Source organism: Oryzias latipes, chromosome 1, assembly GCF_053564925.1.
Source record: "Oryzias latipes strain Hd-rR chromosome 1, Olatipes_Hd-rR_3.1".
NCBI lineage: Eukaryota > Metazoa > Chordata > Actinopteri > Beloniformes > Adrianichthyidae > Oryzias > Oryzias latipes.
The window spans coordinates 29,976,593-29,990,677 of NC_136237.1; the positions used below are offsets into that span (position 1 = coordinate 29,976,593).

Sequence of the window (14,085 nt, forward strand, 5' to 3'; positions counted from 1 at the left end):
TTTGAAACCTTTATAAATCACCTGTAATGTAACAAAGATGCAAAACTCATCAATTACACCAGTTACAAACGTAGCCATCATGAACGCTGCTACAATGTTTTCAGTGAAGAAGTAAGTCGTAAGATGGACTTATGGGTAATGGTGTATATTCAGTGCGATTTCACAACGGTGAATAGCTTAATAAACTACATATCCCACAATGCTTTGCTTGTTTTACGCTTCCGACTGAGGGTCCGGGGGATGTTAAGGGTTTTTGTGTCCAAAAATGGCACGTTATAGTTTGATATAGCCGATCAAATGGAAATTACCTTAAATTTAGGATTGTATTAATGTTACCGTATATATGCAAAGCGGCGGTCTCAGCGGTTTGAAGTGTGCACTTGCCGAAAGGGTTTCTGGGTACGTCTTAACCTTTGTTTTTTTACAGAAGTCATCCAGTTACTTTGTCTTCAGTAGTTTTAAGGGTTCTAATTGCTTTTTCATTATTTTATATTTTTTTGTTTTTTTCAGACATAGTTTCCACTTTTCATATACATCGATTAGCCTTTTTAAGACTCTGAAAATATCAAGTTATTTTAACTTTTTAAGCTAATGCTATTATCCATTCATCGATTCGAGAATGAAAGACTCGTGTTTACTCTTAGCTTCCTTTTGGGGTGGATGATAAAACGTTTGAATCTCTATCTTTGCTTAGAAAATGGACAATGTGAGAATTTTGCACTTTAGTGTAGTTCCAGAAGGTAAAAGCTAACGGCATATTTATGAATATAATAATAGAATGATCAGGTATTTCCTCCTGCCTTACAGAATCATGGCATTTCGGAAATGATTCTTTACTTGGTAAAAGTCAATTTTGACTTTGTTCAAAGTTTCACCTAATAGCTGAATTATAGCATTTAGGTGTAACATCCCTTCAACTATAAAGAGAATCTGGTCCTTTTGAAACACATTTACACATTTAGCTACTGTTTTCAGTTTCACTCAAAAAAACTTCTAGTTTGTTTGTTTCAACAATGTTTAGCCATGTGACCCATGTGTGTGCCAAACAAGTGACTGTCAAGCCTGGGATTTGAACCTCTAAACAACCAATTGGCAGAAAAATGCTCGATTCACAGAAGAAACTATAGCTGTGTATATTAATGTTTGCCAAACATCTTGAACAAATGATCTGAAATTGATCAACAAGTTTGCAATAATTTTTTACAATTGAACTCAGTTCAATTACTGATTATTTTTTTTAAAGTTTAAGCGATTTTTTTAGTTTATTTATTTACATAGGAATAATTTAAATTAATCAAATGTGGTGCGCTTTATTTAAATAAATATATAGATATTCTCCTTAAAAAATACAATAAAAGGCTTTAAAGGAGAATCAAAACCTCCAGCTTGATGGGTTGATTGTTAGGTTTTCTGAATTTCAATTTAATTCATTCAAGATAGAGTTGTAACATTGATCTAAATAAAATGAATGTCCAAACCTCTAAATGTTTTGGTTTTTGTAGAATGCTCTGCAGCCAACTATAAATCCTGAACAGTATTGATGACAATCAATACTTGATTCTCTAGATGACAGGATAACAATAACAATTTCCCTTCAAATATTTCGACCTTTTTGTTGTTGTTTTCTTATGTCGGTTTAACAGGTTCAACTTTGAGAATGAAACAGACACCAATTAAAGAAAATAGATTCAAAAAAAAACGCTCTTTGAAAGAACACAAAAGTAAATTGCTTTACGTTGTCATTCACACCTCATAATGTTCTGTGGTGGTCTGTTAGATATAAACTAGTCATAAGAAAACTTGGGTACATTTAAAATTAAATGCAATTTGCATAAAATAAAAACATCAGGGGGGTTATAGTTTTAAAAAGAACTTTTTAAATACAAGTCAGTGTGACATCAAGATCCAAGTGAAGAATGGCAGATCAGTCAAATGCAACCTGAGGGATTTTATCTCTAACTGAAGGTTTCAAATTCACAGGAGACCCAGTTTGTTACTCATTGTTACTCAAGACACCCAACAGTTGCATTTTTCTAGGGTGAATGCCTTCAACTCCACTTGGGAGCAACTGGAGTAGCTAATTTAAAGTTGACATGTACATGCCAAACTCTACTGTTCTTACTAGAGGAGAGTAATTCACGTTGATGTAAACAAAGTCACTGCACACATAGACCATTTCAAGTCCCACTACGATCATCTTTTGATCTATTTTAATAGTGTTCCCGGTGGTTTTGAATAATGATTATGCTGCTTTTACCCCAAAAAAGAAAAATTCTGTGTCGTTTTCCTGGACAAAGTTTCTGCAGAGCGGCAGTAGTTCATTGGAAATTCACCTCTGAGGAGTGGGTGGGACTGTTGTCACGGAGCAACCCCCTTCTCAAATACTCAAAAATGCAATTCTAAGTGCCAATTTCTTGACATATTTTCTCACTTATAAGAAAAAAAAGGCCACAAGAACATGTTAAAAACACAATTTGCATCCTAATGGATCTTTAAATGCATCAAAAACTCTCATCAATGGTGAGTCTGGCAGCCACACAGTTCATTATTTTTCAATTAGCCAACAACACTCACTGAAAAAGGCAAGTGGACCCCTAAAGCTTGTTTGTCATTCATGTCCAGATCCCCCCTCAGGAGAGTTGAGATGAAAATTCAGAGTTGACAAAAGGAGAGCAGAGCAAATATTTTCTGCAACAAACTGTCAGCTGGTGGAAAGAGTTATGCAGATATCAGAACATCGTGCCTACAAGGCCAGTTACAATCCATGTTGTTAGTGTGAGCATGCTGAAATCCTCTGAGTGAAGGTAGAATCTGTCCCACATGTCTCATCCTAAATGTGAAATATCTGGATTATTAACAAATATGAATAGGAATGTATTTGAAAAAAAAAAATAGTTCTAAAAATGAACTGCACTGACACAGATGGAGTTAAACTCCTCTGCTCCTCCTTAATTAATAGTATTTGACGTGTTTCGGTCTTTCCATTTGCTGAAACTTGTCGCTGTTTTTCAGTGTGTTAAAATTCTGAGTGGACAACAGCCAGAGATGGACTTTCCAGAAGACTTTAACCAGCTGGAACTTCTCGACACTCACGGTCACCTGATTCCTCGAGGAGGCAGCGGCCTGTGGACCGAGAGCAAGGATGAGGAGAAGGAGACGGACGAGGAGGACCACAGCGAGGAGTGGTATTTAGCAAAAGAGGACGAGCTCGGAGACAGACCGGCCGAGCTGGTCCTGTGGGCCGCAGAGAACAATCGGGTGAGTTAAACCGAGGCAGTGCTGAAAGGTGGTCCAAAGATTTGGAATAATTATAGTAATCATTTAAAAGCGGCCAGCTGCTTCCATTCATATCATTTCTAGCACATCTGGGGGAAAAACTATAAAAAAAGAATAAAACCATAACAATTAGGTTTCGGCAGGTTTTACTGTATTGTTCTGAGTATAAGTCACATTTTTTTCAATATAGTTTGGCCAGGAGGTGCGATTTGAATGGCACTTTTTTTAATTTAATATTATTTTTTTGGCTGCTGGGACTTATACCCCAGAGCAACTTATAGCTTACACATTCACACCTAACGTCAGAGACACCTATTAACCTATGAAGCATGTTTCTGGACACATGCATGGAGAGAACATGCCAAGTCCACACAGAACGGTCCCAGCTGAGCCTACTGTGACAAAAAAAGCCCAATTAACATGACCACCATTTGACAGACTGTAACATTTTCAGCACCTGAGGGCACAGGACATGCTAAATCTGATGAGAAGATCCCAATTTGTTCAGTTTGTCCTCAAGTTTGCACATCTTACATGAAGTCTAAAAAAGAAAAAAGCATTATAAATAAATGTAACTGAAAGAAAACAACACTTTTAAGGTGTTTAGGCTCTAAGAAATGATAAACGGCTTGCCAACAAAAGTAACACAATCAGTAGATGACAAAAAAACAAAAATGAAGAAGACACAAAGCATTTTTGCTTTGGGGATGCTTCATATGAAGGTCAGAAGGATCTGGATTGGATCTTTGTAGATCGAGGAGCTTTTTTTGGAGGAAGTTTGTTGTAGTTGTTCAGAACATGTATGATAGCTGTGAGACAGGAGTTCAAGGTGGAGGTGGAGGACTGTTTAACCCCTTTCACTCCTGTTTTTGCTGTTATGTAGATGTTAAATCAAGGTGTTGTTACAGCAGAAGTGGTTTGATGCATATTTGAGGAGTTAAGTATTAAGGGTCAGCAGTCCAGAGCAACGCAAAATGTGGGATAGATGAAGAGGCGTGTGCATGCCATGACTAAAGAGTGTCGGCAAGAATTAAAAGGAAAGGTGTAGAAGACAGAGTAGCCATGTTGTTGGCTCTGAGAGAGAGCCAGGAAGCAGAGATGAAGGTGTTTTTTCTTTTCTTTTATGGAGGTGACAAAGATGGGTAGAAAAGTATTAAGAATGAATACTTACGTCAGATGTGTCGCAGATAAATGCAGGGAAGCAGACTGAGATGGTTTGGACATGTTCAGAGGAGGGACACAGATTATGTTGGAGCCTCCAAGAAAAAGGCCTTTAGGAAGATCAAAGAGGAGGTTCACGTGGTCGGTGTGAGTGAGAAGGATTCAGAGGATAGATGGAGGCAGATGATTGGCTGTGGCCACCGCTATAGGCAGCAACTGAAAGACAAAGACTATAGCTGTGTCCAGAATCCTTCACTACTTAGTGGACTATAGCACCATTTTGTAGTGCTGTCTGAATCTACAATTCCAAAATCGAGTGTCCTAGAAATTTCCCAGAAGTCTGTGCTAAAAAGCAGAGTGCATCGATGCTCCCTAGATTGGCGGATATAGACAACAATGCATTGCATTTGAACAATTATTGTCAAGACAAATGTATTTAAATGTATTGTTTTATTAAAATATCAACGTTTTTATCTTTAGAAGAGAGTTGATTTAGAAATGTTTGTCGCAAAGCGCTCATATCAATCAGATTTTCACTTTGTGAAATCAATGATGTCATATTGGCCATTCTAAAAAATAAAGAAAGTAGTGAGCATGGTATCCGAATAGCTTTTACGATCCAGAGCACTGCATAGTCCTGCACCATATAGTTTTTTTAGTAGTCAGGGATTAGGGTGGGAATTTGGACATGGTCTATGTTGCCAGGATACAGATCAGGTGTATTCAAACAAAGCATACTCAGTACAGAACAAACAAAGTAGGAAAAGAGTTTTGCTGCAATCCCAGACATAGGATTAAATGTCAAATTGGTCCTTTAGAAACCTGCCCCCAGTGGTCATTTTGGAAACTGCAGCCTTTGATACTTCTGTGTCACCTTTAAAGGGGCTTTATCATGCAATTCTTAAGTCTTTCAGGGTAAACTATATCCATATGTATGATCATATGTAACCTTTGGCACACTAAAGGAGGATTTTTTTTCTATAAAAATTGAGTTATTTCTCAAGCTCATTTTCCCACCCGGAAGTGAGACGACTCGATATCTGAGGCTCCGCCTTTCTCTCCTTGTGTGTGCCGCCCGTTTCATGACGCCATGAAATAGATTTGGCCCCGGCAGCGTGTCTGCATTTCTCTCACAAAATCAAACAGCATCCAAACCGTTGTGCGTATAAAAGTAAAGTGTTTAGCCGATCACCGCTAGCTCCTCAAAGAAAGTCTGTGTGTGTTTTCCTGGTGCTGGCACCACAGACTCTTCCTGGAAGGGGCTGTTCTCACTTTGTGATGTCACAATTTGAGAACTCGCTCGTATTTATGGATTGGGAGGGGCTGGAGCTCAGGGTTTTTTGAGGAATACTCAGAGCTGCGTGAATGGATACCGCTTTGGGGTTGTTATTTTGTGAGCAGTTAACATTATAATACACTTAAAAGCTCCAAAAAGTTTATTTTGTGGATTTTGTGAAATAGTGTTTAGTTTTGCTCACCTAATATTTACAACTTCCTTCGTTTTCATTGAAATCCTGCCAAAAATGTAGTAGTAGGCAGATTTACACACATTTTTCTCCAAGCTGTTTTAAGCTGAACACTTAATGTTAAAAAAGAATGAAAAGATAATTCGGGCTCAACCTGTATAACTGAGAACAGTAATGAGATCAATTCTCCGTAGTCTGAAGTGCAGCTTCAGAGCTTGCTTCAACTTTTAATGAAAACAGCTCTGCTTTCTCTCAGGGGTGTTTTGAATAATGTAACATGTAATTGCTTTGTTTTTCCTCGTGTTCCAAAGTCATGTACAGCATTTAGCATTCACGCTTGTCAGATGAACCTTCATACATACTTGCTCTGTGAGTCATATCTTATGTGCCTTTTAACAGTCGGCCAAATAATATTTTTAGTTGTTTTGATTAAAGCAAGGCGATGAGTTCTGGGAGGACAGGAACACATCATTTCTATGGCAGACACTGAGTGAAGGCCGATGCTGAATACAAGTTTGACTTTCTTTTTTTCTTCTTCAAAATCTTCCTCGCAAACATACAGTCGATGCAAAAAGAAGGTTAGTTGTTGCAGCATTTCAGCAAGTTGAAGAGAAATATTCAAAGATTCTTAAGCTTTCAAATTCCGTTTTTTGAGTCCACTTTTAAGTTTCCATGCAAGGCTTTGGCTCTAATTCAGACTAAGACGTTTTTTCTGTTTTTCTTTATATTCATTTCGTGAGAGTTTTGCAAAGTGGAGGTGGTCACATGACATTAAAGCAAACACATTTGCCTCCTCCCGCTGTAATGCATGTCTGCACCTGTTGCCATGCTGCTCTTTGCTGCAGCAACATCCACTTGTTCAAATTAGCAGCCTCACACTCGTGTGTTTGTCCTCTTCTTCCATACTCTTCTCTTATCTGTCCAATGGGTGTTGCAGAGGCTGAGCAGAAATGACATTTTAGCAAAGGTTGCTGTAAAAAAGGAAGAAAAAAACCCCAATTACATTGACAGAGCATTTCTGTTAATCCAGAATGAGCCTGAGAGGAATTGACTTCAGAAAAATCAGCATAAATGAAAGCAGTTTAAATAGAATAAAAGCTGTGCGACGGGGAGGCAATGAAAAACGCGGCATGTCGACGCCTCATGCATCCCAAATACATTTTTCATGGGCACAAGGCCTGAAAAGAAATGCCCTGTGGATTTAAATCAATCAATACAAAAAAAGTACAAAGTGATTTAGCTGAATTTACTTACAGCACATTGTAGTAACTGCTGCCATGTTGCTGTTTTCCCCAGAGGATTATTTACCCTCCTGGGAATGCAGATTATCTTTAATCCCTGCCTAAATGAATTCATTCCCATCACAGAAGGACACGGTCAATAAAATCTAAATCTGTATTTCTGCTGTGGCTGAACATGGTTTTATCCACACTTTTTTGTGTCAGTCAAGGTTTTTTCAAATTAAAAGTGTTTTTTTTTTCTTTTCCCTTTGTTCAGAATTTCAGATTCACACATTTTGAAATAACTATCATGGTTGGACTTTTTTCCCTGAAGCCTTTTAGACAATCATTGGGGTATATTTTTGGGAGTGGTCAGATGTGCAACAGTTACCCCAGCTGCCTCATAGGTAAACTTTGCCCATGAACACAAGGATAAATCACCTATGCAATAATGAAACTAAACAGCAAACACAAGAAAATGGCTTTATAGGCAAACTTTTTAAACCCCACATCTTACATTTTCTTTTTTTTTTAGTCATTAGAAACAAAAGTTGAATCTTTTTTCTAGTGTTGCTCAAGATCTTTGGACTTGATTTTTTTGGATGAGCTGCAGCAGGGGTTGCTATAGACCCCTCCCACATTAGTGTTTTTGAGCCCAAAGGTTGCAGAGAATGCTTTATAAAAGCATCAAGCTCTGCGAAAAGAAAATGAGTTCATACTGATGCATTAACTTATTAAAAAATCATCATTTTATACGTTTCTTGTCTTTGCCGGCTGAACATCTTTCCTGAATGATAAAAGACCCGTTTAGTCAGGAAATAAGATAACACAGAATAATTCATTTTGTTTGTTTTTTATCAAACCTCGTCTGCTGTTATCAATACACACAATAAATCATTTCATTTTACAATTAACTTGTAGTTTTATTGCTTCTTTTATCAGTTAATGTGTAATTTATCATCTTAGTTCGGCTTTTTATTTTGTGATCCTTTTTCCAAAAGGATCACAAAAGGTGATCCAAACACAGAGAGATGAAAGGGAGTAGCGGTTCTGCAGCTTGATCTAAAGCCCCATTCCTTTAAAAATTGGGATTTGGGTGTTTTGAACATGTTCTTGTGGCATAATACTGATGAAAATTAGGCTAAAATTTGCATTTCTGAGGATGTCTTTATTCAAATCTGTGTAAATCAGGGGTAGAGGAAAAAAATGCAATTTTTTAAACGTCTTTGTATGAATGTAAAACTACCATGTGTATTGTTTTGTTCATTATTCTGGCTTTGATTGCTTGAAATAAAACAAGTCAAATAAAAATAAAGAGTGCATTTGTGATGTGGAATATATGCTGGGCGGGCCACAATTTCCCTGCTCTGGGCTGTCGGCAACAGCAAATTTCTAATGAACTACTACCTCTGTGCAGAATTATGTCTGAGATAATGACCCAGGTTTTTGATTTTTGCTAAAAACAGCCTAATCATAATTTAAGGACAACCGGGGAACTAGGGGTGTAACGATGAATCGATTTGTATTCCTTCGATCCAACCAGAGTTATTTGTCTGAGGCAAGTTGTCAATCGAATCAAACTGGCGTAAACCATTTTAAATCATTTCAAAATGCGATCAATCGATTATCAATATTGCAAGATACCAAGTGCATCACAGCAGACAACACACACGTGATAGCTGCAAAAAATGGGAATCGTTTCACCCCTACTGGGAATGCTTTTGAAAGAGCTCAAAAGATGATGGGAGTGGGTCTAAAATGTGAATTCCTTCAGAACAGAAAGGAAATCATGGGTTACTGTTGCTAATTATCTCACACTTCCTTACAGCTGCCAACGTTGCTGCGTCTGCTGGCGGCTGATCCTCTGCTGGTGCACTGCCGCGACGAGGACAACTACACGCCCCTGCACCGTGCGGCGTACAACGGTCACGTCGAAGCAGCGTGCGCCTTACTCTCCCACGGCTCCGACATCAACCCTCGAACCATAGACGGCTGGACTCCCCTGCACAGCGCCTGCCGCTGGGGCCGCGCCGCTGTGGCGAGCTGTCTTCTGCAGAGCGGCGCAGACATCAACGCTCAGACGAACGGCGGCCTTACCCCCTTACACCTGGCTGCTTCCTCATTCAAACCATCCTTCGCTCAAACGTTGGAGCTCCTCCTCTCAAAGCGCCACCTGAAGCCCAGGCTCCTCAGCAGCAGCGGGGAAACGGCCGCAGAAGTGGCCCGGCGCAGCGGCCCACATTATTTTCTGTTTGAGATGGTAGAAGACTGCATCAGTGTGATACCACCTGCAGTGCCAACTTAAATATTTGCAGGTCTCATGGAATGATAGCATGAGATGTGTTCTACCTTATAAAAAATAAACTGATATGATCAAAGATGAATGTGGCTAAAATACTCTAGATTTTGAACTGTTTTATTAAACTATTGGTATTTCAAAAGCATCTTGAACTTGACTATTAACCGCTCAAATCGGTGTGGAAATAGAAGATGAGGCAAAGAATCTTGGTTAAGTCTTGGTTCAGTTAATAATAATGAATTTAATAATAATTTTTCATTATTAATAATAATAATGAAAAAGTCTTCCTTTAAAGTTTAAAGTCTCACTCCAATCATCTTTTGATCTTTTTTAAAAGCCTTCTCAGTGGTCTTTTAATTATGATCATGCTGGTTTTAGCCATAAGAAAAAAAAAACTGCCCATTTGTGGCCCACGGAGTGTAGTTTGTGAGTCACGACAACACATTTTTTTGAAACAGCATTTTTCCATCTGCTCCTGATTCACAATGATTTAAATAAAGAAATGCACAGAAATGCTGTTTTAAAGTGTTTTATATACCAGTATCTTCTATATGTATTCTATATCCCCTTGCATCAGAAAAATGCTACAAGAACGAGTTAAAAACACCAACATTTTCATTAAAGTGGGTCTTTAAAAGACTTTATAAATACTTTTTTAATGAACCACCTTTTTCCTAATAACCATGACACAGTCCCCATTAAAGTCTGAATGTTTTTTTTTTTTTTTACAAATCCATTAAAAACATTTACCATAAACATTATTACTGCTTTTACACATATAATGTGAAACCCTCAAATCAGAGAGGAGTCGTATTGACACAAATTTACAAGCTTTAACATGCTTCGGACACAACCGTTTCTGCTTGGATATCTGCTGGTGAGTAATAAAAAATAGAAAATATTCAATTCAAATAAGCGATCACTGAAAACAGCAAGAAAGCACTAAAATTTTAGGGAAAAATTGTCCCATTAAATAGTTCTAAATATCTGCAGTTTGGTTCAGATTTTATTTGCCTTCATCACTGTCCTCCACTAATTTAAGAAGTGGTCTGGTTTCAGGCTTTGGAGCACACAGTTAAGTTACACTTAATTCTTGTGGACACTCATTCATGATGGTTTCCAACCAGGATCTAAAGATCATGAGGAAATAAAGCATCAAAAGGATTTTAATTTGGAAATTTAATTCTTCTTCCACTTCCGGCTTCTCCCATCAGGGGTCGCCACAGCGAACAAGTCGCATGGTAAATTTGGCAATGTTTTACGCCGGATGCCCTTCCTGACGCAACCTTCTCAAACCGGGCTTGGAACCGGCAGAGGTAGAGAAGGGAACAGGGAGCAGCCCGGAGTCGAACTCTGGTTTCACGGACGGAAGGCGCCGCAAACCAGCACGAGCTAAACCGCAATAATTTGGAAATTTAATTATGCTTTGTTAATTTTGTCAACTTCATTGCAAGGTAGACGTGTCTACAGCTCAACTCTTATGGACTTTAAAGGTAACCAATTTACCTTCAAAGGAAAATGAATGTGTGCCATCCTTTCAAATTGAATGATTATCAGAAGTTTTCTCAAAAGAATTTGCAAGATCCTTTAAAGTGGTGCAGTGGTATTGCATTGTCAGCGTATAATGTGCAGGTTTGTCAAAAAGTAGAAAAGGAAAAAAAGAAGTTGGGTTATCAATTTTCTAAATGCAGCTTTTTCTGAATTCAAGTAGAAACAACCCTTAAAACGAGAAAGACAGAAAATTGCTGTTACAAAATCAACCCTCCCTATCTGGGTCAGTTAAACAGAAAATTATACACAACTTTTCACTTGTTAAACCACTGACAGAAAATGTTTTAACATTCTTCTTTGTACCTGTCTAACAGCTCAGCTCATCCATTAGCAACTCATTGCTCTCGCTTGTGTAATTTCTCAACCATTTACTGCCAGATTGTGATGTCAGCCCAGATGACACCATCTCATTTACCCTCTTTACTCATTTTTAGAGCATTTTTGGTTTGTTATGCATTTCATCATTATTTTTCATCTTATCTGACAGTTTTAGTTTGTCATCATTCTAAAACCCATACATTTTCTGTACTCAATTGCTTATGGAGTCATTGGGTTGCTAGAGCCCATCCAAGCCACTCACAGGCAAAGTTGAGGTACACCCTCATTACCAGCCCATTGCAGAGCAACACAGAGACACACAGTCACACCTCAGGGACAATTTACAGTCTTCAATTGATTTACAAAAATTTACAAGATTGTTTTTTGGACCGTGGTGGGAAGCTGGAGTGTCTGAAGAAAACCCACACCTGTACAGGAAGAACACGCAAACTCCACACATGCAAACTGCTGGGATTTGAACCGCTAATCACTACATCGCCCTGCTATCCTAGATTCTAAAAAAACCTTTCCCAATAATGGTGTTTTTATGTAAACCCGGGATTGAAAATCCTCGCACCGTGTACAGGTCGCTTTATGTTTTTCTAAGAAGAGGATCCAGTGCTGTCTGCCTGTTTTCATAGGCACAGTGAGGCAAATACGTATTTAGGCAAGCAGCTTGGTGAAAAAAGATCCACTGTTGGATTAAATTATTAGTAAATGAAAGAAGCTAAACATGACTGTCAATCTCCCCTTGGACTGGGGCTCCATGCAAGATCTCATCTCCTGGGGTCTCAATGATCCAAAGAAAGGCGTGGATTCAGCCCAAAACTTTAGGGGAGGAGCTGGTCAATAACCTGAAAAGATCTGGGACCACTGTTTCCAAGGTTACTGTTGGTAATACACTAAGACATCAGGGCAAGGAAGGTTCCCCTGTTTAAACCACCACGTGTCCAGGCCGGTCTAAAGTTTGCCAAAGACCATTTGGATGATACAGAGAGGAGTCATGGAAGAAAGAGGAATGTTTAGAGGAAGAAGAATGATGAGTAGCATCTCATCTCTATCTATCTATCTATCTATCTATCTATCTATCTATCTATCTATCTATCTATCTATCTATCTATCTATCTATCTATCTATCTATCTATCTATCTATCTATCTATCTATCTATCTATCTATCTATCTATCTATCTATCTATCTATCTATCTATCTATCTATCTATCTATCTATCTATCTATCTATCTATCTATCTATCTATCTATCTATCTATCTATCTATCTATCTATCTATCTATCTATCTATCTATCTATCTATCCATCCATCCATCCATCCATCCATCCACCCACCCACCCACCCATCCATCTATCTATCTATCTATCTATTTATCTAATTTTCTGTATTACTCATTTCCTTAGTGTTTTCCGAAAAACATTATAAAATCCGTTAAAAGCAAGCAAGAATGATTTTGCCCAAAAATAAGATATAAAAAAATAAGAATCTTACATCTAGCTTTAAAAGTAGCCAGTTACATGATAAGATGGGAAATAATGATATAATTTTAGTTTAATGCTGGTCAAGATTTTGCTTCAAATTATCCAATAAGTAAAAGCTCCAACTGTCTAAACGTTGGAACCAAACTTGGACCAAAAGGCTCAAATTTGTATGTCCAACACAATCTCTGGGAGCATCAGAACTTAAGGCGGGTGAAGGAAGAGAGCCCAAACTGTTTGATACGTACATTACAGACCAAAAGTTTGGACACACCTGCTCTTAAATGAGAAGGTGTGTCCAAACTTTTGGTCTGTATTGTAGATCTCTCTGTTATGCTTCGCCTTTGATTTGCCAGATGAAAGAAAGGTCAACCTCCCTTCAACCTGATAATTTTTTAGCATTTTCAGGCTAATTGAAATGATAATTAGATTAGAATGTGATCAAGCTGGAGAAAAAGAAATCTTACAAACCTAGTATCAAACCACAGCTGACTAAATCCAAATCACTACCTGGAAAAATAAAATGCGATGCAAATTGTGTTCCCTTTTGTGTTCTCCTTGGAGCTTTTATCTATCAAAGAAACTATAAAATCAAGCTTTTATCTCCTCAATGTGAAAAGGAAGACCAGAGCAGTTAAGTTTATTATAAAATCCATTATGTTGCTTCAACATTTGAGTTTAAGTGTTAAATTATTACAGAATCTATCACACATGCTAGTTTACTGGAGGTGAAAAGTGCACCAAAAAATTATGAATTATAATTACACTTGCATCCATCCAAACATGATATTCTTCACATTAGCACATCATTTGAATAAAAACCAGGTTCACAATGAAGCAATGTTTTAAATAATGAATTTGTAACAGGAATATTTCTCTTTGCAGATTCCATTGTGTTTTCTAAGCACAACAAATGGGGTGATGCTTTATTTTCCAGCAACTCCTGTTTAGAGCTGCAAGATGGTGTAGTGGTTAGTGAGAAGGCCATGGCTCCAATCCCAGCTGGGACCATTCTGTGTAGAATTTGCATGTCCTCCTCATGGATGCATGGATGCACAGGTCTCTTCAGGCACTCCAGCTTATTTCCACAGTCCAAATACTGCATAGGTTGAGTAGTGACTCTGAATTAGCAGTGCATGTGTGTCTGTGGCCCTGCAGTAGATTGGTGACCTGTTCAGGGTGTACCCTGTTTTCACCCAACACTAACTGGTTGGGCTCCAGTAGACCCATAACCCCAAACAGGTTTCAGTGGATTCTTGGGTTGGATTGAAAAAAATTCTCTTAATACAGAGAAAAACACCGATC

At 38.1% G+C, this 14,085-nt stretch overlaps 1 protein-coding gene across 1 annotated transcript; it reads left to right on the plus strand.

The window, feature by feature from the left end:
* The first annotated feature begins 206 nt into the window (after positions 1 to 206).
* Positions 207 to 9,564, plus strand: LOC144994601 (ankyrin repeat domain-containing protein 49-like). Its single transcript, XM_078953110.1, has 3 exons — positions 207 to 399; positions 3,013 to 3,258; positions 8,952 to 9,564. Exons 2-3 carry the CDS (start codon positions 3,046 to 3,048, stop codon positions 9,426 to 9,428), a joined length of 690 nt encoding a protein of 229 aa, XP_078809236.1. The 5' UTR covers positions 207 to 399; positions 3,013 to 3,045; the 3' UTR covers positions 9,429 to 9,564.
* The last annotated feature ends 4,521 nt before the right edge of the window (positions 9,565 to 14,085 follow it).